Source organism: Neopsephotus bourkii, unplaced genomic scaffold (genome assembly GCF_033783945.1).
Source record: "Neopsephotus bourkii isolate Nb327-2 ecotype Australia unplaced genomic scaffold, CSIRO-AGI_Nbou_v1 NB_532, whole genome shotgun sequence".
NCBI lineage: Eukaryota > Metazoa > Chordata > Aves > Psittaciformes > Psittacidae > Neopsephotus > Neopsephotus bourkii.
Genome location: NW_026901033.1, coordinates 1,501,244 through 1,524,311, shown reverse-complemented (window position 1 = coordinate 1,524,311; position 23,068 = coordinate 1,501,244). Strand labels below are relative to the sequence as shown.

Genomic DNA, 23,068 nt, shown 5'->3' with positions numbered 1-23,068 from the left:
GAGTGTAACACCACTCATCTTCAACTCAAGTGCATATTCCTTTCACAGATATATCCAGATTAGGACTGAAAGCTTCACCCCCAGCTTTAGCAGAGCTCTCCTCTCAACTTAAGCCTGTCTTGAGATGTGTATGTCTCTAGCAAAGCAATAGTGATTCTTTGCCTCTTGGTTGCATTCCCCAAATGCTAAAAATACCAGGTTGCTAAAGCACCCAGGTCCTCAGACCTGCCACATCAATCTGCTCCCATAAATTGCTCTGCTTCTTACAAACATGCTTTGTCTGTGCAACCTGTCACTGTCCAGTCATCAGGAAAACAACTGCCAAAATAGCAGACTCAATACGCAAACCTTTTTCTTTTTGCCTGGTCACAAACCAAACCATTTGCTCTTGTGGGCATAGAAGAATTCAGTAAGGCTGTGGGTAAGCTCTCTCCTTGCCTCCCTTTTTTTCCTTGGAACTGAGCTTTCTAAAGCCCTGCTATATTGTTCTTCTTTGTGGCTAACAAGCGTTATCCACAATATTTATTTTTCCTTGTGCTTTTATGTTCAGTTTAAGCTAGAACTGAAGGGAACCTATATATACCCATGGCGGTAAAAGCAAATCAATCTGCACATGTCAGTTCTTTGGCTATTTATGGGTTGATGTGAAATGAGACCTGAGTTACTTATGGAGCTGGTTTTACAGGAAAAATGAGTTTACAATAACAAGGCCAGACATTGCCTAAACTCAGTCTCATAAATGAGTTTCCTGAAGCAAAGCAGTCACTTAAAATTGATGCCTACTTTGTTCATTATCTGTGATTCACTTTCCAGGCAGAATCAATATATTTAATTTATTCACCGTCCTGCCTTGTTCATGAACGGGGGAATACCTGAGTATCCCCAACCTAAGCCTATAGGCTTGGCTTTTAAACCACTGGGGCCCAGGAAGGGATTTAAAGCACCTGACTGGGATGTGAGAACCCACATCCTAGCTTTGTTGCTTGAGGGCAGTTTGGCTCATATAACCAAATTCCCTTTATAACCACTTGTCCCTTGTGCAAGAAGCTTTGATTTTCAAATTCTAGGGGAGTTATATGTGAGAGTATGAGTTTCCACTCAAGCCCCCCCAAGCCCATGGTAATTAAGTTCTAAGGCACTTGGGAAAGCAACACTTGCCCCTGTGAAAACACAGAAGCAGGAAAAGCTTCTTCCATGAAGTCATGGAGCAAGAATGGAGCGGCAAGGAGCATGCTGCTCCCCACTGACATTCCTGCCCCCCTCCCCTCACCAGGGCGCAGCCACACATGTCCCCTCCCCAGGCATTGTCTCCTCACCCGGGATCCAGCAGACAAATATAGGCATGGAGGAAAACTACAGATGCCTTTAAACAGTTATCACCAGTGACCTTGAGATAGGGGCATATAAAGTCTGGACCAGGCAGAGCCGTGACACTTTCTGGGTGCTCTCCAGGGTGAGTACCAACCTCTCTCACTTCTAAACGCGGGTGGCCAGCTGTGCTCTAACACTGTACCGTGGGTTTGATGTGACTAGAGTTTTCATGTGGCTTAAGGCTTTAGTAGTAATATCGCTAAACATATAATTTATGCTACTCACCCTCGGATGCTGCTTGAATGCTAGGATAGCAAATACATGTTTCCTCTCTAACATTAGTGCATTCATTTAGCCAGCTAGAATAACCTCTCAGGCAAGTGTCAGGTCCCCTGTAATTATGCATCTGGGTGTACTTGATTAGCCAGTACCTGCAAATAATGTTTTCTGCCTTCTCTGTCATCTGCAAGCAGTGATGGATTATGCAGTTTGCAATTTTAAGCAGTCCCCTGGTCCAAGGAGTCCTTTAATCCAGCCTGAGTTACAACCCTTGGAGAACTACTGGGCTCCCTTTCAAAGACAAGCAATGCCTGTTGTTGCTATTGAAGATGAGCCCTTAGCACTACAGCAGCTCTTCAAACAGCCCAAGCAAAGAAAGACAAGGAGCTTCCTTTCCAAGTCTGCACCACCAGATTATTGGTGGTCCTGGGTGTGCCACTTAACTTTGTGTAACAGTAGTGGCTTTCTACAAGGAGTTCGTGTTTTCAGGGATCTTCCAATGGTCTCATACAAGGGCTGACTCTTGTTAGCTAGAACAGATTGAAAGGAAAGTAAACGTCTTCAGCTCTGTCTTGTTTTTCCCTATTACACTGCCTTTCAAAAATAACACTATGACCATAAACTAAACCTTTCCAATTCTCTTACCTGGCAATGGATTTGACTCGCTGAGTTCTCTGCACCCACAAGGGATGTGCTGCCCGGGCTCTGACCTCTGTCATAACTCCAAGCCCATGAGACTGCTGAAGATAAAAGGTTTCTCTCCCAGCTGCTGTAGTGCTGCTTTACACCATCACCTGCCCCTCAATATGTGGTGGGGGGAAGAGGAGATAAGGAGGTGATAGCTGAGTAACTGTCCCTAAGAGGTCTGCAAAGGGCAGAGTAGCTTAGAGCACTTTAGTATATATCAGGACTTGTGAGAATCTGTCCCAAGTCCTAGAGATTAACTCTGGAGCGGCTCCTCCAGCACTGGCATGTTTAATGTGAAATGGCATTTACGTGCTCAAACCCTGTTCTGTTTAAATGTATGAACTGGTGTAATTCCATTGCTCCCCTAGAGCCAAGACACACACTCCCCACGGGAGGCAGGCTTTGCCATGCTAGTCTGGAGTTGTGCCTTCCGTTGGGAATTTTGGTCCGCTCAGATGATGTTACAATAATTGGCAGCAGTTGTGCTTATGGAGGTCCCGAGTCTTTAGAAAAGGAGAAAAGTTAAGGCTGTGAGTGAGGAAGAAAGTTTTTGCTGTACAGCAGCAAGACAGAAGGTCTCAGGCTCGTATTGCGGGAGAGGGCTGGATGTAAAATATGTGGCAGTTCTGCTGTCTTAGGGCTTTGTGTTCCCAAGGAAGAAATGCGTTGGCAAAAACACTCATCCAAACTGCCTTGGTTGATGGAGAGATTTTATCCCTATCAGGATTTTGTTAGAAAGAAATGGAATTAGATTTTGAAAGACTACAGTGTCTGCTTTGATAGGGCTCTTGAAAATTCCTCCAGCTGCTCTGGATACCGCACAGCAAGTGAAAGAAGGGACGAGGCAATATCTGAGGGTCGCTTCTAAAGCTTCAAATAGCAATCAAATGGTGTCTTGATTTTAGAGCCAACATGAAACTCTTAAATTGTGTGTACGTTTTAGCAGTGGATCTTTTTTTATGTGTTCTCTGGACAGCACCCTGAGTATTTTACATAGTTCTGTGTAAATAATTATATGTGCATGTATATAGAATAATATATAAGTAAAAAACATATCTGTATGATCACTTTAGAGATGACACAATCAAATTCATTGCTTGGCAGTAAAAACCCAGCAAATTTGTCTCACTTTTACACCCATGTTCCCTGTCCTGTCATGGTAAAAGGCTCCTAAACACCATGGCCTTGTCATTTGAGACAACAAGTGCAGGTATTAAGCTGGACTAATCAATCTAAAAGAAATACAAAGCCCTTGCATCAGTACTGCAGACACGCTTGCTCTCTGCCATGCCTTGCTGCAGTTTGGAGGTGCTGCTGAGTTTGGAGGTACCAGCAACTTGGGAAGCTGCACCAAGCTGTGTCAGTCCTGGTTTTTCTGATGTGCTAATTCATGCGAGCAGAGGAGTGTGCTGCAGGTAGCAGAGCTGTTTCCAGCTCCAGTGCTGGCTTTCTCCAGCAGGAGCGTGGGCATACATCCCTGGAGCCACATCCAGGGTGTAGCTCACACCCTTGCAGCAGTTCTCGGTTTGCAGCAGTGAAGCCTTGCTCCATGATTCCCAGAAAAAGCTTGCCTGAGACAGTGCTTGAAGTGGCCCAGTGGCATGGCCCCAGAGAGATAAAGGGCCAGAACAGGCCCCTGCTAAGTGGTTTTTAAAATCACGGCTTCAAATGGTCCCTCCTGCTCTTAAGCACCGTTTGTGCCACAAGGAAGAGATTAAATTCTCCGCTGGAGATAACTGTGACCCATGTCAGTGTTTTGAACTACCCAGGATCTGTCTGGCTTCAAATAAGCTGAGCCAGAGAAGGATTTAACTAAGGGTGCAGCATATCCCCAAATCTGTGTTAGGTATTTGCGTTTCAAATCAATCATCACTTTGATCAGCCTCCTGCCACATTGTGCTGTTTTGTGTTGCCTCCAATTGTCATGAAAGAGATTCATTTTCCCCCCTCCCTTTCTTTGGCAGACCAGCTCCTTTTCTTTCTCCTCTTTGCACTGTGCCACACTGAACCCTTGCCAAGATGATGGACATGTCGGAATTCGGGGAGGCTGCTCCCTACCTCCGGAAGAGCGAGAAGGAGCTGATGATGGCGCAGACCGTCGCCTTCGATGGTGAGTTGCGGTACCCTTTAGGCTGCCAGTGGCTGGTTAAAGGGGTTAAGGGTTTCATCCAAGTGTAGTTCTGGGAGTGCAGACCAAAGCAGGATGCAAAGCCCCTGTTGTCCTTGCTCTGCTGCCTCTGCTTGTTTGAGGTAAGTGGTTCAACCATGTTCTGGTTTCTTTATTCTGCAAAGTGATTTAAAAGCCCCAGGTAGTAATGAATAGAAATAATCTATCAGTTTATGGTAAGTAACTAATTAACTAGATTTAGAAGCAAGGTGTATCTGTACTGATCTGCTAACGTGGGGCTTACCTCTTTGTCCGTTTGAAAGAGAAGCACCACACATTGATGTTCCTGGAATGAAAGAGATTCTGTGGCCTGACTAGATGTCCTGTTATGTTGGGCATCTGTTGGATTTGCAGGCTGCATGACAATCTGATGTTAGCTTTTGGTTTCCCATGACCAATTTTTTAATGAAATGGATTTATATGTGCCCTAAAGTGTAGTAGTAAGTATATGTACAGCAATAACTTCAGCATTTTGCTATTCAGAATAGTTGCTGTAACTAAAGACCTAAAGCATAGTGCAGCTACTCCACACTCTAAAAAGCCACATACATAACTCAGTGTGAGTTATTAAGATTTCTGCTTTTCAAGGCAAACCTCTGCAGAATGTGCAGGAATAAGGTTATATCTGATGGCTGGCAGGCAAATAGTGTGGGCTGAGTTCCTCGCTCAGATCACAACTTTCTGTGTGACTTTTTAGTAAACGCCTTAATTTCGGCTTGGATCTCAGTTCCTCCATCTGCACACTGGTGATGATGATTATGGGTTTCCCATGCAGGCTGAGGCTTAGCCAGCACTGATGAAATATTTTGGCACCTTGTGCTGGAAGGATCTAGAGGAAACCAAGTGGTAGTTTCAAAGGGCAGTGAACATTTGGGAGCCCTATACTTCCTGCTTGGGCAAGCAGCTTCCCAACACTGTGGATCTGCTGTGGTTGCAGAGGTTCTGTGTTGCTTGTGCAGAGTAGTAACCCAGCGGTCCCACTTAGTTAGCATGGTGTTACTGTTTGATGCAAGGCTGTGAAACCTCTGTCTCCTTAATTTCACAGGGAAGAAGAAATGTTGGGTTCCTGATGACAAGAAAGCTTATGTTGAAGGTGAAATTACAGAAAGCAGTGGTGGAAAAGTGACTGTGCAGACAGAAGATGGAAGGGTACAGAGCTGGTTTTGTCTGATCTGTGTCTAACCAGGCTGGAGCAGCAAGCTCCAGAAATTAGCTGTCCTGCTTGAAGCTCAGTTGCCTGTTTCATGAAATGGGCTGTGACTGGGAAGCCCCAGTAGCTGATGCCATATCAGAATGACACTTGAAAAATCACCAAGGTTAAAGCAGCAATGTGGTGGGGGGGTAAGCTCACTTCAGCCACTGCACAGCAGCAGGAAGTCTGTGAGCAGGGGTATTGCAACCAGCTAGTTCTGGCTTGGCCCCAAGGGTAGAAGTCCAGGCTGCAGCTAAATGCTATGTCTCCTTTTGCAGCCATACCACCATCCTCCTTGCTTTTATCATCTTGGCCTTCCCCTGTTCTGATAGCAGTGAAAACAAACAGTGTTACATTCATAGGCTGGGTTTGAGCTGAAGGAATTCCTTCTGTGGGGGAAAACCCAGCATGTTCTCCTGTAAGGTGTGTGAAGCAACAGAAAATCCCAGTGTTTTCCAGTGTGGCTGTACTCCTTTGTTTTTGCAGACCCTGACTATAAAAGAAGATGACGTGCAGTCCATGAACCCTCCCAAATTTGACATGATTGAGGACATGGCTATGCTAACCCATCTGAACGAAGCGTCTGTATTGTACAATCTGAGGAAGCGCTACCGCAACTGGATGATCTATGTAAGGTTCATTGCAAGGGCAGACTTCACCTTTTAACATGTTGTTGCGTTCTTCACATTCAGTTTACAGCTTCAGTAAGGCACAAAACTGAGGTCTTGCTCATCTTTTTTCTGCTTGGAGCTGGTTTGTGCCTGAATACAGACAAAACAATGAATAAGACGGTGTCTAGTTATTGGTTTTGCTTGCTTGCCTAGGAGACGGATGTCATGGGACATATTTCCAACAGTCAAGGCATTGGAGAGACCTAGTTTATTTTTACTCTCCTCATATTAATCCGTGCCAATACCAGCCATGGAGATTTCTTTGTTAAGAAACAATGCCTCAAGCATAGAGCACACACATAACTTCTTTTAAGTATGAGCCTATCTTTAGTACAGTAATTTTATTCCCTCATTTTCAGTGCTGACATCTGTCTTGTTTTGCTCTGGCATTTTCCCTTGCTCTGTATCTTCCCCATGACATCATTAACATAATTTCTGTCAGCACCAGAACAAGCTTCAATAACATCTAATTTCATGAGGCCAAACTTCTGCTCTCAGTTTGCTGCATTCTATTGTGTCTGAAATCAGTTAGGGGAATCTATAGGTTTTCTAGCCAATCCCTGTTCTGGCTTTTGGTGTTCATCGAAGGAGTGAATCCAGCTTTTTCCCATTTAAATTCTGAAGGTTAAACACTTTCTGCATTCCTCTAATAGCCCCTCTATGGACAAGTATGGCCTAAAGCACTGCTTTGCTTGCAGATCAGTGTAGGTAGAAAATTAAACTTGGCATCTTGCCTTAATCCATTTACTGGTTGGGGTTTCTTTTCCTTGTAGAAAATAAGACCATTCTGGAAGCAGGTCCTAATGCTATTCTTAGAGGAAGATACCTGGATTTCACCTGAGACTCGATTGAGCTCATCATTCTATGTGCACATAGTGCTTATACCCATGTAATAACTGAGGCTACAACTGAAAACTCATTCCTCCTCAGAATGACCAGGCCCCAGCTAACTGATACAGATAGCCCAAAGAGCGACTGAAGATTGGTTTTTACCAACTGTTTTTCTTCAAAAGCTGGAAAAAGCTCTATAGCTTTGTCAGAAGAACACTATGAAGTTGTTTTCTTTTTGAACACCCACCAGATATTGCCCCAGAGTGCTCACATCAAATCCATAATGGGAGATTCTCCTCCTAAGAATGGAATTCAACAGGAAAGCTGTAACTTTTCTTCATAATGGCTGTTTTCAATAGGAAACAACTCTTGGGGGCTAGCAAGGCATAAAATCAGACACAGGCCTCTTTGATGATCCTTTGTTTTGATGAAGGGCTTGTTTCTGTTTCTGGTTGTTATCTTGAAAATACTTTTTCCCCTTTGGAAAACTGTTTAATATCCATAGCTTTGATATCAATTGCCAGTAAGAAGTCACTTAGCAGACCAGTAGCTTTAGAAATTCAGATCAAAGGCTGAAATTCAGTTCAGAGTTCAAACTCAAATCAGAAGCTGGCAACTCCAGGTCCTCCTTCGTTAACTAAGAGTTTGCTTCTTATTCCCTGAACAGTATTTGTTGCTTTTGTTTTGTGTTCCTCTCTAGACCTATTCCGGTTTATTCTGTGTGACTATAAACCCTTACAAGTGGTTGCCTGTCTACAAGTCGGAGGTGGTTGCTGCATACAAAGGCAAGAGGCGCACAGAGGCTCCTCCCCACATCTTCTCCATTGCTGATAACGCATACCATGACATGCTGCGTAGTAAGTGGCACTCTTTGATTTCAAATTTGGTTTTGCTTCATTTAGCTGATATCTCTGGTACTGGATGGAAGTTTGCGAGAGCTTTTGCAGTGTCCAAGAAATGTGCACATATATAATATGTCTATATACTGTTTTATATATATATATGTAACTTTAAGCTCCTCCGACTGTCCCTGTGTAGTTTTGGTAACAGTGAACTCTGCCATATGGATTATCTGCAAGGTGCACCAATTTAGCTGTCTGAACTAGGTAAATCCATTTCTAACAGCCATGGGGCCATGCCCCAAACACCAGTGAATACTTTCCCAACCTTAAAACGAAACTTTGTCAGTTTATGCTCAGTATTCTAGCACTTATAAGAAATACACTTGCAAAGACTAGTGAAGGCCAGCTACCTAGGGTGCTGTGCACACACAGAATCACAGAATGGTTTGGGTTGGAAGGGATCTTAAAGCTCATCCAGTTCCAACCCCATGCCATGGACAGGGACACCTTCCACTAGACCAGGTTGCTCCAAGGCCCATACAACCTGGAATCCACATTGCTTGCATGAACTTGCTGTGGCTCAGTGTTGTGCTGACTGCTGAGGGGCTGGGCACCAACCCTGTGGCAACAAACTCCAGTTTTTCCTTTGACATTTTCTATCCCTGACCTTCAAGTTACTGGAAAAAAAGGAGTTTATCAGCAGAGGGCAGCAGTGATGTGCTCACACCAAGTCCTGCGAGGCGGCAGGGTAAATCCCAAAGGGAATGTGATAGGAACACATCCTGCTATTACCTGGCTTTAATAAAACGTGAAGGGCCACAACTGCGACGGGACAGAAAGCACTGGGCAGTGGGGATGTGTGTGTGGCTGTAAAGAGATGTTCTTTTAGCAGCTAAGGGTGAGTTATAGTCAGGCTGCTCTATACGTACTCTGTCATGCTGACTGGTATAATTAAAAAAGAAAAGACAAATTTGGGCTCAACAGCCTAAATTTCAGCTTGGAAAATGGCTATGATGTAGCATTTGCTGAACTTGCTTAATAATATATTAACGTTGCAAAGTGTTCTAATAAGTGCTTATTTCTGGCTAGGCCATTAATAGCAGGGACACCATAAAACTATAAAGCACATGGCCAACTGAGGAAGCATACGTATGCTTAGTAAGGAATGGCTTGTGAACAAACAGCAGAATTACTTGGGGTTTAGTATTTAGTATTTAGGTGTTTTAATACTGCAGGAACAGAAGATGAGTAAGAAAAGGAAGATTCTGATGCCAGGAAATTACTTTCTTTATTATCATTTCCCAGACACAAAAGGAACATGACTGACTGACAGGTCTTTAATACTGACTTGAACAAAACACGAGAGGAGGATTCAGTGCAGGGCTAGAATTTCCGCTGCTGGAGGTCAGACTAGGTGATACCGGGGTTTATCTTTCAGTCTTTGCTTTGTGTGATTCTCTCCTGTCCTTGAAGAACTGATTTTGGAATAGTTGTTATCCATTTGCAATTATAATAAGCAATTTGTACAGCCTCCTAAGCCTACTAAGTTTGTATGTTTTCTCTCCCCTCCACAGATCGGGAGAATCAGTCTATGCTGATCACGTAAGTGCTTCTTTTGTGACTGATCTGAGACTCTGTTGCTGTGAAAAACTTAGAAGAAATAAAATCCTACCAAAATACAAGTTGTCCCTTGAAAGCTCAGCTAAACTGCCCAGAACTTGATCCAAGCCAAGTAACTGGCAATTTGACAATCGGATGGCTGTCTTGAACCCCATGGGAAAGGAATAGCTGAGGGTTTTATGGAGGCTGGCCCATTTCTGATCCCCTGTCTGGTGCTCATTCCAAGTAGGTGTGAAAACAACTCAGCAGACAGTTAAAGAAGCCTCTTCTAGGGTTAGCCTTGCTGTGGCTGCTTTTTTCATACATGGAAGACTCCTATTCAACGTGGTTGCTCTTGCTATGTTTAAGAATGCTTGATTATGGTATGTTTAAGAATGCCATGTTTAAGAATGCTTGCTATGTTTAAGAATGTTGATTAGACACATCTAAAGGGAGGGCGATGACCAAGGTGGGAAAGAAGAGGCATGTCATTTACTGGCAAGCATGAAAGATGGAGAGTTCTGCATAGTCCCCATGTGCTCATGGCTAATGCCAGCAAATCACTGCGGCTTTTCTGTCCCTTATCTAACTCATCAGCTGTATATATGTATACCTCAGATCCTCAGTCTGGGTGTTTATAACAAAACTTCATGCCCTTAAAGGAAGCTTAGTGTACTAGATGTACGACGTTAAGTCACATTAAGAATTAGTTGCTGCTGTCCTAGGCATTTGCCTCTTTGTTCAGTCAATTTAATGGGATTTCAATGGAAATGTCAATTTCCAGTGAAATGGACAAACAACAGGCTGCAGAAATCAGTCAGTGATACTGAGAACTGCCTGCGTACAGGAGCTGGCAGGACAGGAGGCTGAAAGGATGAGTTTACAGCTGTTTGAGCAAGCGCCTGTGTTATCTTCTTCCTTCCTTTAGCGGAGAATCCGGTGCTGGCAAGACTGTCAACACAAAACGTGTCATCCAGTACTTTGCCACAGTGGCAGCCCTGGGGGAACCTGGTAAAAAGAACGTAAGTCTGCTGCTGGCTGTTTCATTTCAGGCTCCCAAGGGGTTCATGTTACATACAACTAACATCACGACTGCGTCTTGAGCGCTGGGCCACGTGCACACCTCAGCAGGCATGGTTAAGAAAAGCAGCTGCTGGGAAAAGATACTGATGCTTCCCAATGGCATTACTGAGAGCATGCTGTTCTGAAAGTAGAAAGGCAATGCTCACCTGAACTTGCCAGCTCCAGATGCAGCAGTAAAACCACCCCTGATTCTGAACAGCTGCTTATTGCTACTGGGTTTTTTTTCCAGGAGCTTTAGGTTTTGCATGTGTTCAGTATGTTTCTGATCGTGTTAAATCTGGTCAAAGGATAGTGGAACTGTAAAGATGAAGAAATGTGATATTTTTTTCACATGGAAAATAGTCTTCAAAAGGACCAGGATTATCATTTCTCATCAAAATATCTCTTTTGTCGAAAGCTTTTTTTGTCCACAAAAAGGAATGTTTTGACAAAAGATTTTTTTTCCAGTCAGCTTTCCTGTATTCCTCTTTGTGCAAGTGCTGTTCTGCTTATAAGTGCTCTCTAAGGTTCCAGTGAATACTGTATTCATGCTGCTTTTCATCTTGTGTTGCTGTGAGCTTATTAACGATGAGCTTCATTGCACTTCAAGGCTCATCGCTCTTTTGTGGTGAATTAGCTGGTTCCTATGAGCTGTATTTATAAGGCCAAAATTTCAGCCAGGCTTGGATTCTGTATGCATAACTCTCATCACCAAAATCCAATATACATTCACCTGAGGCCTGTAAGACTCTCTTACCAAATGATTGACTGGTCCAGAACCAGCTTCCTGCATGCAATGAGGTTAGGGCTCATAATGGTTTCTGAGACCTTGTGTGCTCATGGAGCAATCATGCAAAGAACAGATATTACATCTGGAAGGTGTTCCATGTAATTTATCTGCTCAGTTCATATTTTATTTTCATTATCATCACCCTGTTGTTTTAATTATTTTTTTTTCCAAATAATCCAAGAGTTCAAGTGCAGCAGCATCTGGCTCTGGCCTGTTTGCATCCTTTCCTTCTTACCAACTGGCACCTGCTTCTGTTCTCTGCCCAATTAGTTAGCCTTTTGATTCACTGTGGGACATGTCCAGAACAAAATCAGGTAGATGGTCGGAGCAGGAGTTAAACCAACAGCCTGGGTAGGAACTTGGAATAGCACTTAGCTATTTTGTGATGTACGGTGAACATGAAGCCAGAGCTGCATGTGCTTTTTGAAGGAAGGCTTGAATAAGTCCTGCTGGTGTTGTTGCCCACTAGACATCTAACCTTGCTAATGCTTGTCTCCTTATCTTTTGTGGTGTCCTTCATGTTGGTACTCACTTTCTCTCTCTGTTTTTCCTTTCCATTGTGTTCCTCTTTTGACAGCAACCAGCTACCAAAACTGGGGTAAGTCATCAGCTTTGCTATTCTACCTTTTCCACCTGAAAATGGTACTGGGCTCTGTCAGTTTGTGTCATAAACCTCAGTGTCTCGCTTTGCACAGTATCTCAGCCAAAGATGCCTGAAGCCCAGGCAGTTAAAGTAAAGTAGCGTGCTTCAGCCAAATGAAGTTTGTGCGAGTGACAGTTAATGCTTTTCTCATCTCCAAACCCCTCAAATATTACAAGCTTTGAGTGCTTTCAAATCTAATGCATTTTAGTGCTTGTCACTGTCTTTAAGAGCCCCTCTCCTACACACATTCCCTTGGATGTCCTCACATGCCTCACAGCACATGGGAGGATATGGTGATTTCTTTCGTGTGCAGATGGCATAAAATACAAAATCTGCAAAGCAAAACAGTAGAGAGCAGCAAAATGTTTGAGGTCTTTTAAACAGTAATTGACTGACGGTCTTGCTATTATGCCATTCACACTGTACCCCCATTCACACTGTACCCCTACGGTGGAGCTAAATCCACTCCATCTCTAAGTGAATGCATGGCTGACTGACTTACAATTGACAGCTGAGTTCGTGGCCTGCAGGTTTCTCAATAGTATTTCAACCCTGATTTCTAGGGAACCTTGGAGGATCAAATCATTCAAGCAAACCCAGCCCTAGAAGCTTTTGGAAATGCCAAAACTCTGAGAAATGACAACTCCTCACGTTTTGTAAGTCTGTCACAACGTGTGTCCTCTTCAACAATGGCCAGTTAATAACGTCTCTGTGATAATCCCATCGTCAATTGCTTTTCATTTGTCTGCTCAAATGGTTGGATTTCCACACAGTGTAACAATAGCTCGCTAGGATTTCATCAGGAAGGATTCATCAGGATTTCATCAGGAAGGATTAAAGATAAACAGAAATGTCCACCATAGATAAATGTTTAAACTGTACATGATCAGGAGACAAGCAAAGCCTAGCTTTATGAAGTCCTTTGAACAGCAGATCTTCCCCAGGACTGCCTCTGCTGCATAGCATTATTTTATCTACCATGGTTTCCATTAACCTAAATTATTCTGTCTCCCTATAATAGCTCGATGTTGTCACCAAGTAAGAATATACCACAGTCCCTGACCCTTCCAACGTCTCACCTCTCTGCAGACTTACACCTGCAGCAGTACTCCTACCTTGATTTATACTGTCTGCCTTCATGGCTGAGTAAGCTGCCCCTACTTGTCCCCCAGTGCTGACACGACCTTGGGGCTCTCCTCATTTCCATTTGGCTTGTAGGAGAGTCATCCCCTCAGGAGCTCTGCCTCTGCCACATCGGGTTAACATTGGCTCAGAGTTCCAAAAGGAATGGCATGAGGATGACAGCCTGAGTTTATAGCCCATGCTTCCCTAACAGATCCAGGGGTGCAGAGGGTCAGAGTTTTTAAGCATCTCTGGAAAGCTACACAGTTGTATATGGAGTTTGTCAGCTGGAACAGAAATTAATTAGTTTAAAATCTGATGGGATTGAATATGGGAAGTTATAAGAAAACTGCTCATTATTTATGAGTTTGGGGGGATGAATGTGCAAATTTAATGGACAGAGCAGAGTAAAATCATAGCACCTTTCTGATGTAAGTAGTTGCATATAAGTCAGGACTGGAAATGAAGAGTCAGAAGAGGAGCCTGTGGGTCTTATGCTGAGGCTTATTGCTCTGAGTCCAGCACTACAGTAAACCTGCATCACGCAACTGCAAGCTAGGTGCATTCCCGTATCTTACCCTGGCAGATAGTACACTGTTATCCTTTCCCCACAAGCTGATTGCATAGCTGTATGTACAGATTTAGGCTTGGAAAAGTGTAGTATCATTGTTTGATATCTCTTGTTGAAAATCTGCCTGTGCAAAACCAAGGAGTTAGCGTAAGCTGATTCTTTGGGCCAAATGATTGCCTTCAAGCAGCATCCTTTGTTTCCCTCCATGTATACTATGTGCACTAATTAGAATATTCTTCTGTCTGAATTAGGGTAAATTTATCCGAATCCATTTTGGAACCACAGGAAAGCTGTCATCTGCTGATATTGAGATCTGTAAGCAGCAAACTTGCTCCTTTTCAAAAATACAATTGCTCATCTGAAAGTTTGGAGGGCCTTACTCACTGAATTTTCATTTGTGCAACTAGATTTACTGGAGAAATCCCGAGTGATTTTCCAGCAACCTGGTGAAAGAGACTATCACATCTTCTACCAGATCCTGTCAGGGAAGAAACCAGAGTTACTGGGTAAGCATTACATGGATCCACAGCTTGTAAGAACCAGTCTGCAGCTGAATAGACAGTGGCTGAGAAGGGGGCAAGCCCATCTGCAGAAAGGCTTTTGTGCATCTCCTTGAGGAAACAGAACTTCCACCCTCAAATATACTCTTTCAAAGATGCTGTTCCAATGGCAGCAAGAGAGACCTATTTTCTGTGATATACTGATGCAGGTACCCTGTAAAGTGAAGCGTAGTGAAGGAAATGGTGTAGTTCAGTCTGGATAAAAGGGGCTGAGGGGGACCTCATCGCTGTCTGCGAGGTTGTAGCAAGGTGTGTGTCCATTTCTCCAAGGGAATAAGTGCTAGGACAAGGATATGACCTCAGGTTGTGCCAGGGGAGGCTTAGATTGGATATTAGGAAAAAGTCCCTCATGAAAGGGTTGTCAACCATTGGAACAGGCTGCCCAAGGAAGTGGTTGAGGCATCACCCCTGGAGGTGTTTAAAAGACCATGTAGATGTGGTGCTTGGGAACATGATTTAGTGGTGGACTTGGCAGTGCTGGGGTAACAGTTGGACTCTATGTTCTTAAAGGTTTTTTCCAACCTAAATACTTCTCTGATATGAGACTCAGGACTTTCAATAGGTAGCATTCTAAAGGGAAAAAACTGTCACACTAAAGGTGTGTAACCCAAGGTCTCAGAGCATCCAGCAAATGCTACACCGCCAAAAGCATTTGTGGCGATAAAACTGTTATTTTTTCACATATGAGGAGATTGCCTTACAGGTCCATGAAGAAAAGCTAGTTTCCTCTTTCTGCACCAAGTGCCAAAACTGGCATCCTAGCATGTTATGTAGCAAGAGAGAATACGCAAAGCTGGCTGCTGCTGATTATGTGGTGATTACCTGTTTTAAGCTTCCCCTGGCTGAGTGCAGTACCATAGACCTGCTGGAGAAGAGCAGAGAGTAGATGAGGTCTCTGTTCCCATCTCCTAATGCTTTGACTAAAACCTTCAATAGTTATTTAAGTGATGTGGTTTGCTGACTTTAATTCGTGCTTTGATGGAAACACATTTCATAAAATACCTTGAAGAGTCACTTTATTGCTCCACTAAACTCCTACTAAGCCATAGCAATCATAATCTCTTTTGAAGTCTTATTATCCTGATAGTGTGCAGTTAAGTCCCTAACCCTCTTAGCTTTTATGTGGCCTAATTAATGACAATTATGGGAAAGATTTCAAGGAAGCATTGTACTGGATTCCCATGTGAATCCCTGTGCTGGGAAAATATGCCCTTTCTCATAAACTACCTGTATATTCTACAATCACACACCTTTCTGGCCAACAGGAGCATGTCTGCAGGCTCTTGAAGAGGCTGAAACTAATGGGGCCTTCTGTTTTGTAGACAAGAAATATATGTGTTTGTGTACAAACCCATACATGTATAAAGGTAGATTAGTATAAATGTAAATAAATGAATACACAACATAATGACTACATAGCAAAGACAGATATAGAGAATAAGAATTTATATACACACATATATTGATAGATACATATTAATATACATACATATTTAGACATATAGGTATGTGTGTATGTATAGAAAAGATTGAAATCTAGAGTAAACCTTGATGTGCTGAACGTGGATGAAACTGTCTGTTCATCTAGGGAAGCAGGACTCTCCCTGTAGCTTTGGAGCCAGTTTGCTTTCTAGAAAAGAGCTTTACATTTTGGGGGGTTGATGTGAAGGAAAAGGAAAGAGCAGAGACCCATATTCAGTTTTGTTATTCCAGAGCCAAGTGTCTTCTGAAGGGAGTCCTGGAAGTTGCTGTTTTGTGAGTCTGTTATAAGAGGGGAACCATGCCCATTGTCCCTTAGATCATACTAAAATCTTTTTCTCCTCTTCACATAGATGGGGTTTTTACACCTACTGGCATGCAAGGCAAAGTGAAGAGCTCTATGGGAAATTATAGATATGCTTAATAGATATGTATGCAGTATTCCCATATTCTTTTCATTCCCGTTTTCTCTGAATCTTGCTCTTCAGACTGGACAGTAGAATGAAAGAGTTAGTTGTTGCCCCGCAGTTGTAAAATACCCCAACAAAACAGAAAACTTTATACACAGTTGTGCAGAGACAAAAGTATGTCAGATATTTCAATTTCGGTATTTTGGGGATATTCTGAATGGATGGAGGTTTTGACCTTGGTGGTGGTTCTTTTACAGATATGCTACTGGTATCTACCAACCCATATGACTACCACTTTTGCTCACAAGGAGTAGTTACAGTGGACAACTTGGATGATGGAGAAGAATTGTTGGCAACAGATGTAAGCCTGTATTGATTTCACTTTCTGCTTCGTAGATGAGGTGCACCTGGGGAGGGAAAGTGCTGGTGGCAGCCTATCTTCTGTCCCTGAAACTATTGCACTAAAGTAAAAGCAGAAATGGGTCTTAATTGCATTCATACTATGAAGCATGAGGCCTGATAAACTATTACACTTTTGAATCTGGCCATGTTCCATGTAATGCCCATATATAAGACTATTGTGTCTTACAATTTTGGTTTAGAAAATGCTAGATAAAAGGTGTTCTCCTCCTGCTCTCCAGCCACTCTTGAATCCTCAGGGTGTTCCAGTGGCTGCTTAGTGACAACACCCCTTGGAAGGTTCATCATATCTGCCATGCAAAGATAGATTGCAGAGCTGCAAAATGCCATTGCTTTTGAACAGGGAAGTGACAAAATATCTGCATTTCCTTTTCACAGCAAGCCATGGATATTTTGGGATTTGTGCCTGATGAGAAGTCTGGTTCCTACAAGCTCACAGGTGCCATCATGCACTTTGGGAACATGAAATTCAAACAAAGACCCAGAGAAGAGCAGGCAGAGGCTGATGGCACTGAAAGTAAGAATAACACCTAAAATTACTCGTTGCCTTCAGAAGTCTGACATGTATCACGCACTGTCTGGAGGAAGTAGGAGCCTGTTTGCTTTGATCTTGCACAATGTACTGCTCAGCAGGAGTGCTGTGCTTTATTTGGAGCATTGACTTGTTCAGTGGCAGGTAACCTTACTTAGTAGAAGGGGAATAGACACAAGTCAGAGTAACCCAATTAAATTCCATTTTTGTGACCATTTGAGCAACATGCTTGTAAAAAGCCGTTGCCTTAGCTTTCTCTTTCATATTGTCAGGTATTGCTTCTTTACTTCCTCTTGCACTTGAAACTGCCTATAACCAGCATGGAGATACATTCTTTTCTCTATACCTGAGGAGTATCTCAAGTGTGATTCTTGCAGTAATTGGGGTCTAAGGTAGCTAGATGATCTCCTCCACCACAAGGGATAGTACAGGCACACCTGACATAAAGCATTAAAGAACAAGGCCTTTGTCTGCTTTTTCTCTGGAAGTGGATATACTTACTGTTTTTTACCTTGGCTAGGCATGATTCCACATAGAAGTTCAAAGCCAGCTGAAACCTTGTTTCTCTTGATCAGGTGCTGATAAAGCTGCCTACCTAATGGGAATCAACTCCTCCGATTTGATTAAGGGTTTGTTGCACCCTAGAGTGAAAGTTGGCAACGAGTACGTGACCAAAGGTCAAAGTGTTGAGCAGGTAAGGAGAAACTTTCCGGGTATTTGGATACCGGTCCCTCGAGCCTTGAGGGCTCATCTGTAACATCACAGAGAGGCAGGCAGCTACAAGAAGTATTAACATGTGCCTCTGGTACCTGTTCTCATTTTATATCCCCCAACTTGGGGGAATAGACAGTGTAAGTGCAGGAAACTGTAAAGAGACTGACATAGGAATAGTGGCTGGCACTGCCTTTGATAGAGTTGTTTTTCCGATGTGTTAGTAGCAGCCACTGAAGGAAGCCAGATGCAGTAAAACCACATGAGAACTGACATCTAATTCTGGATGAGGACAGTAATCTGGAAGAGTTGAGCCATGGATTATTTATTCGCTCATCATTTATTCATTATTCCCATGATTTTAAACTCTTAGTGACCTCTATCAGCTAAAGGCAATATCCACTTAAAGGTACCTCTTGATTTAGGAGACAAAAGTCATTGGTTGGTACTGCTGCAGCTGTAGCCATATCGTAGAAGATGCTGCAGCATTTTGGTTACAATGGAAATTGTTCAAAGACAGGCTGCGATACAGGCTCAGAAAGCAGGAAACTGCTGTAGAGAGGTCTGTCCCAGTGGTGTAGTTGTTCATAGGCTAAAGAAGAGACTTCTGACAGACTTTCCCTGTTGCCTGATTATGCCATAACATCCCTCAAAAATTAGAAGCACATGGCAATAAGCAACCTGAGGACAGATCTCCCCTATTTTGGCAGTACTAATGGACAGCATGGCTGGTATCCAGCCTGTGAGCTTTCTGGTACCCAACTTCCATGGTAATGTAAGAGATTAAAACATTTGCAACTTGCTTTCCAGCTGTTTCCCAAGAGGTAATTTACTACCACTTTATGTACATGTTAGTACATATACACATACATAACAGTGTGAAGAAAAGTCATCATAGATAATGGGAGAAGCTGTCAATAGTATTAAGCATGTCTTGGTAATTGTAAGAACCATGGTGAGATTTCATTTAAACCATCAGTAGAGATTGAAATAAGCTACTGCTCTGAAATCCTTGTGTTCCACAGTGAATTCTGTTCCACTCAGTGATATATTTAAACACCTATTTTAGGTTTTGTATGCTGTTGGAGCCTTATCTAAGGCAGTATACGATCGAATGTTCAAATGGTTGGTGGTCCGTATCAACAAGACCCTGGACACTAAGCTGCCACGACAGTTCTTCATTGGAGTCCTGGATATTGCTGGGTTTGAAATCTTTGATGTGAGTATTAACGAGTGAGGACATGTTGGAAGGGTGTAAAAGGAACCAAGTGCTAGCTCTTGGGTGGATATTTCTTTTTCTGTATGAACAGAAGGCAAAATGGTCAGAAAAGCAAATAGTGTATATGATTTTACAAGGGTTTTCCATGAATAGATGAAGAAAACACTCAGCATTTAGCACAGCTGGACATGCTGATAGTTTCTGGGGAGGAAGAGGGTGGTAATCTTTAGCAAAGACAAAGCATATCACATGCTTTAGGATGTGTTTTAGGAGAATGCATTGTTCCTTCTATTTCTCTTTGAGAGAAAGCATCTTTTATAAGGTGTGATATTTTTTCCTTTTTGTATCTCAATATGAGAGCTATATCTTCATCCCAATATAAGAAATGACTGGTTTACAGTGAGAACAATCATTCACTGGAACAACCGTTCCAGAGACTTGGTAAAGTCCCCATCACTGAAGTTTTCAAGATGTGATATTACAGGGTGCTATAAAATCTGATCTAGGCCCCCTTAACCACAGAAGGTTGGACCAGGTGATCTTTGGAGATCCCTTCCAACCTGGGCATTTCTGTGGTTGCATCATCGTTGTAAAGAACTGTATGTGAGAAAAACACATCACAACTTCTTTTTCTCAGAATCTGTGCCTGAAGTGCTTTGTGCTGTTGCTGCTGTGTGTTGCTCTCTGTATGCAGCAGAGCAAAGACAGTGTCAGCTGAGCTTTACAGGACTGGTGTGGCATGCTGCTGAAGGAAAGGCATGTGCATCCTGAGAAACCTGAACAAATCTGGCCATCCTCACACTTTGGAGGACAGTATATGATGCAGCCATCATCCTGCTACTGAACTCGCTCCTGCTTTACCTTTGGTGTTATGCTCCGTAGTTTCTCAACCAGTTACTGTTTAGCAGGTTTTAGATGTAAACGGTTTCCTTCTTGCTGTTCCACCAGGCCTTTACTGTAGTTAACTGTGGTGCAAACGCTTCTTTATCTCCTTCTGCAGTTTAACAGCTTTGAGCAGCTCTGCATCAATTACACTAATGAGAAACTGCAACAGTTTTTCAATCATCACATGTTTGTCCTGGAGCAAGAAGAGTATAAGAAGGAAGGCATTGATTGGGTATTTATTGATTTTGGCATGGACCTGCAAGCCTGCATTGATCTGATTGAGAAGGTACGTACAGGAGCACTAAGGTGTATTTACTGAATTGGTTTTCTTCATGATACTTCCTTGGAAATGCCCTCAAGGCCCACTGAACAGAGCAGAATAAACAGAAGGACAAGTTTCTTGCCTTTGTACATGCAGTAGGGAATTAAATTAAAATCAGTATTTGTGGCATTTGTGGCTACTTGGCTTTACCTCTGTAAGTTTGCCTTACAGAGCCAACAGTAACCACAAGCTGTAACTGTTAATTTGTATGGCTGCGTAATCTTCCTTGCTTTTTACTTTTGCCTTTCTCTGTCCCTACTGTTCTTCCATTTACTTTGTTTCACATATGCTTAACATCAGACTTGCTTGTCAGCTTTTCAGGGCAAATGATGTGTTTCAGTCACATGCACTGTCCCTCTCCCTGTGAGGTTCCCGTTTCCTACATTACGTGTTGATGTGTGAAGTCCTTTGTGCTCTTCCTAGCCTGGAACTATTGCTTCCTTCTCCCTACTTCCTTGCTGTAGAATATGCCTTTCTTTTTCCCTTCTTTGTGAGCCTAATGTGGTCCTGGTGGGGACAGGTGTCCTTTGCTGTGCATCTTTCTGCCATGTCCTATGGCATACATCTAACCTTGCTGATCCGTGAGGAAAAGTGAAATTCTAAGTCTTGCATTAGCAGGACATTTGGAATACCTGGAGGAGAGGCTAATTATTAAGTGCTGTTTTTACTTGATCACCTTCTTCACTGGGGTAGGACACCTGCACATGGTCCTAGTCCCTCAAACAACCTGTCCGGTATTAGGAAGTTAGTTAATCTTTTCCTACAATGTGGATGCTAAAATGCTAGTTAGTCCAATTGTCCTGGAAGGTAAATCAAACCGTTTCTGGAGGTCATCATAAAGCCTCCTAAGGCAAACATGGCATAATGAGTAGTGAAGGGTGTGGTTACTATTTTAACACAACAAAGGCTTCCTCCTCAGGTATAAGAAGAAATTTTGTAGGCTTAAAATTCCATCAGATCAGACTTAAAGGCTGCACAGCTACTGAAAGCAGGCAGCCTTAGCATTTTCCAACAAAGATGTTCTTAAATCCACAGCCATTGGGAATCCTGTCTATCCTTGAAGAGGAATGCATGTTCCCGAAAGCTACAGATATGACGTTCAAAGCCAAACTCTATGACAATCATCTTGGCAAGTCACCTAACTTGCAGAAGCCCAGGCCCGATAAGAAAAGGAAATATGAAGCTCACTTTGAACTTGTTCATTATGCTGGTTCAGTAAGTTCCTCTGCTGCTGGCTAGTCTTTGCATTAGAGGTCTTTCAGGTGGGGTTTGGCCCATAGCACACTACAGGGGAGGGTGGGAATGATGAAGAGGGGGAAGAAGGAATAAAAGCAGACATCTACTCTCTCTGCACAGGTATTGCAACACAGTAAGATGCCACCAGACTCCAGGACACCTGGTCCTTGGATACACAAATAAAACAGACTGAGGAAGGCTAACAGCTGAAAATATGCCTGGCCTTGACTTTATAGCTTTTCCTATAATCACATTAAGACTAGTGGTTGAACAGCAGCAGCAGCAGCATCTTTCCATCTTGGTTCCCTATATGAATGAACTGAGTGATTTCTGCCTGATTTCAGGGAGGGGTAGAAAAACAGGGAAGAGAAAAGAAGAGGTTTGATAACACTTTTTATTCACATTAGGACCAATGTGTCAAAGTAGCAAAAGGAAATGTGGTTAAGTCTGCTGGCAAGGTTTCATGAACAGGTCCAGTGATGATGGAGTAAATGGGAATACAGTCCAGAACTGTGATACCTGAGCCAAACCCTGGCCAGTTTTCAAAGCTCTGTTTGCAGAGCAGATGGGCTGAAAGATTTAGAGATGGATACAGGAAATTTTTTGTCCAACTGGAGCTGAGATGAAGCCTGAGCACAGCAGAGCTGGAGCTTTCCTGATGCCATTAATTTCAAATTACAATTTAACATGAAGCTAATTTTGTATTTCATAAGCGAAATACTGCCCGTCTTGGTCTTTATCTGTAGTTGTTAATGTATTCAGTAAAGAAAATTAGGATTTCTATCCCCTTGTGACACTAATAATGGAACATATTTTCCCACTAAATGGAGCTGTGATGAAGTCCTGAAGTTGGATTTTTAATCATCAAGTTCCTGTCAGAAAAACCTTAATTATTCCACAGTAGCATGCTGCTGTGAAGTGGAATTATTGCTTGTGCATTTCACACTTCAGCACATATTGGTAGGGATCCTGGGATGCTGATGACATGTGGTATCTCTACAGCCAGCTGCATGGAGTCCATGAGATGTAGGGACCATATAGTTACGAAGGGGTATGTGGGATTCAGATGGTAATTATTAGGAAGTGAGTTTTGGGAATTAGGAAGCAAAGAACTGGAGGGGAAGTGAGGGAAAAATGGGTTGCTGGTACTGCTCTGAGTGCAGCACTTCACCAAGGCTCATCAGCTTCAAGCCAAACCATAAGGAGCTACTGGCTGCTGTGAAGGGGAACATTTGCAACCTCTGGTTTCTTTCTGATTCGCTGTAGGTTCCCTATAACATCATCGGGTGGCTCGAGAAGAACAAAGACCCACTTAATGAAACTGTAGTAGGCATCTTCCAAAAATCATCTAACAAACTCCTGGCTAGCTTGTTTGAAAGCTATGTTGGTGCTGACAGCGGTAAGCAGAATCAACTCATATGGGGTGTCTTTTGTTTCTGGGATGTGTGCTTAGGAATTAATTTCAGAAACACAACAATTCTCTCCACTGCGATTGACTCGGTGCTCAATGAGGCAGTGACTAATTAT

At 42.9% G+C, this 23,068-nt stretch overlaps 1 protein-coding gene across 1 annotated transcript in view; it reads left to right on the top strand.

Moving 5' to 3' along the window:
• The first annotated feature begins 1,339 nt into the window (after nt 1-1,339).
• The window catches only part of MYH15 (myosin heavy chain 15), a 48,487-nt gene continuing 26,758 nt past the window's right edge, over nt 1,340-23,068 (top strand). The window contains exons 1-18 of the mRNA XM_061350593.1: nt 1,340-1,453; nt 4,242-4,387; nt 5,490-5,593; nt 6,123-6,266; nt 7,839-7,995; nt 9,555-9,582; nt 10,508-10,601; nt 12,009-12,029; nt 12,638-12,730; nt 14,019-14,082; nt 14,175-14,273; nt 16,474-16,577; nt 17,015-17,153; nt 17,744-17,862; nt 18,949-19,098; nt 20,099-20,269; nt 21,341-21,520; nt 22,808-22,940. Of these exons, the coding sequence (XP_061206577.1) occupies nt 4,297-4,387; nt 5,490-5,593; nt 6,123-6,266; nt 7,839-7,995; nt 9,555-9,582; nt 10,508-10,601; nt 12,009-12,029; nt 12,638-12,730; nt 14,019-14,082; nt 14,175-14,273; nt 16,474-16,577; nt 17,015-17,153; nt 17,744-17,862; nt 18,949-19,098; nt 20,099-20,269; nt 21,341-21,520; nt 22,808-22,940 (1,891 nt within the window). The 5' untranslated portion in view covers nt 1,340-1,453; nt 4,242-4,296. The remainder of the gene's footprint in view (nt 1,454-4,241; nt 4,388-5,489; nt 5,594-6,122; nt 6,267-7,838; nt 7,996-9,554; nt 9,583-10,507; nt 10,602-12,008; nt 12,030-12,637; nt 12,731-14,018; nt 14,083-14,174; nt 14,274-16,473; nt 16,578-17,014; nt 17,154-17,743; nt 17,863-18,948; nt 19,099-20,098; nt 20,270-21,340; nt 21,521-22,807; nt 22,941-23,068) is intronic.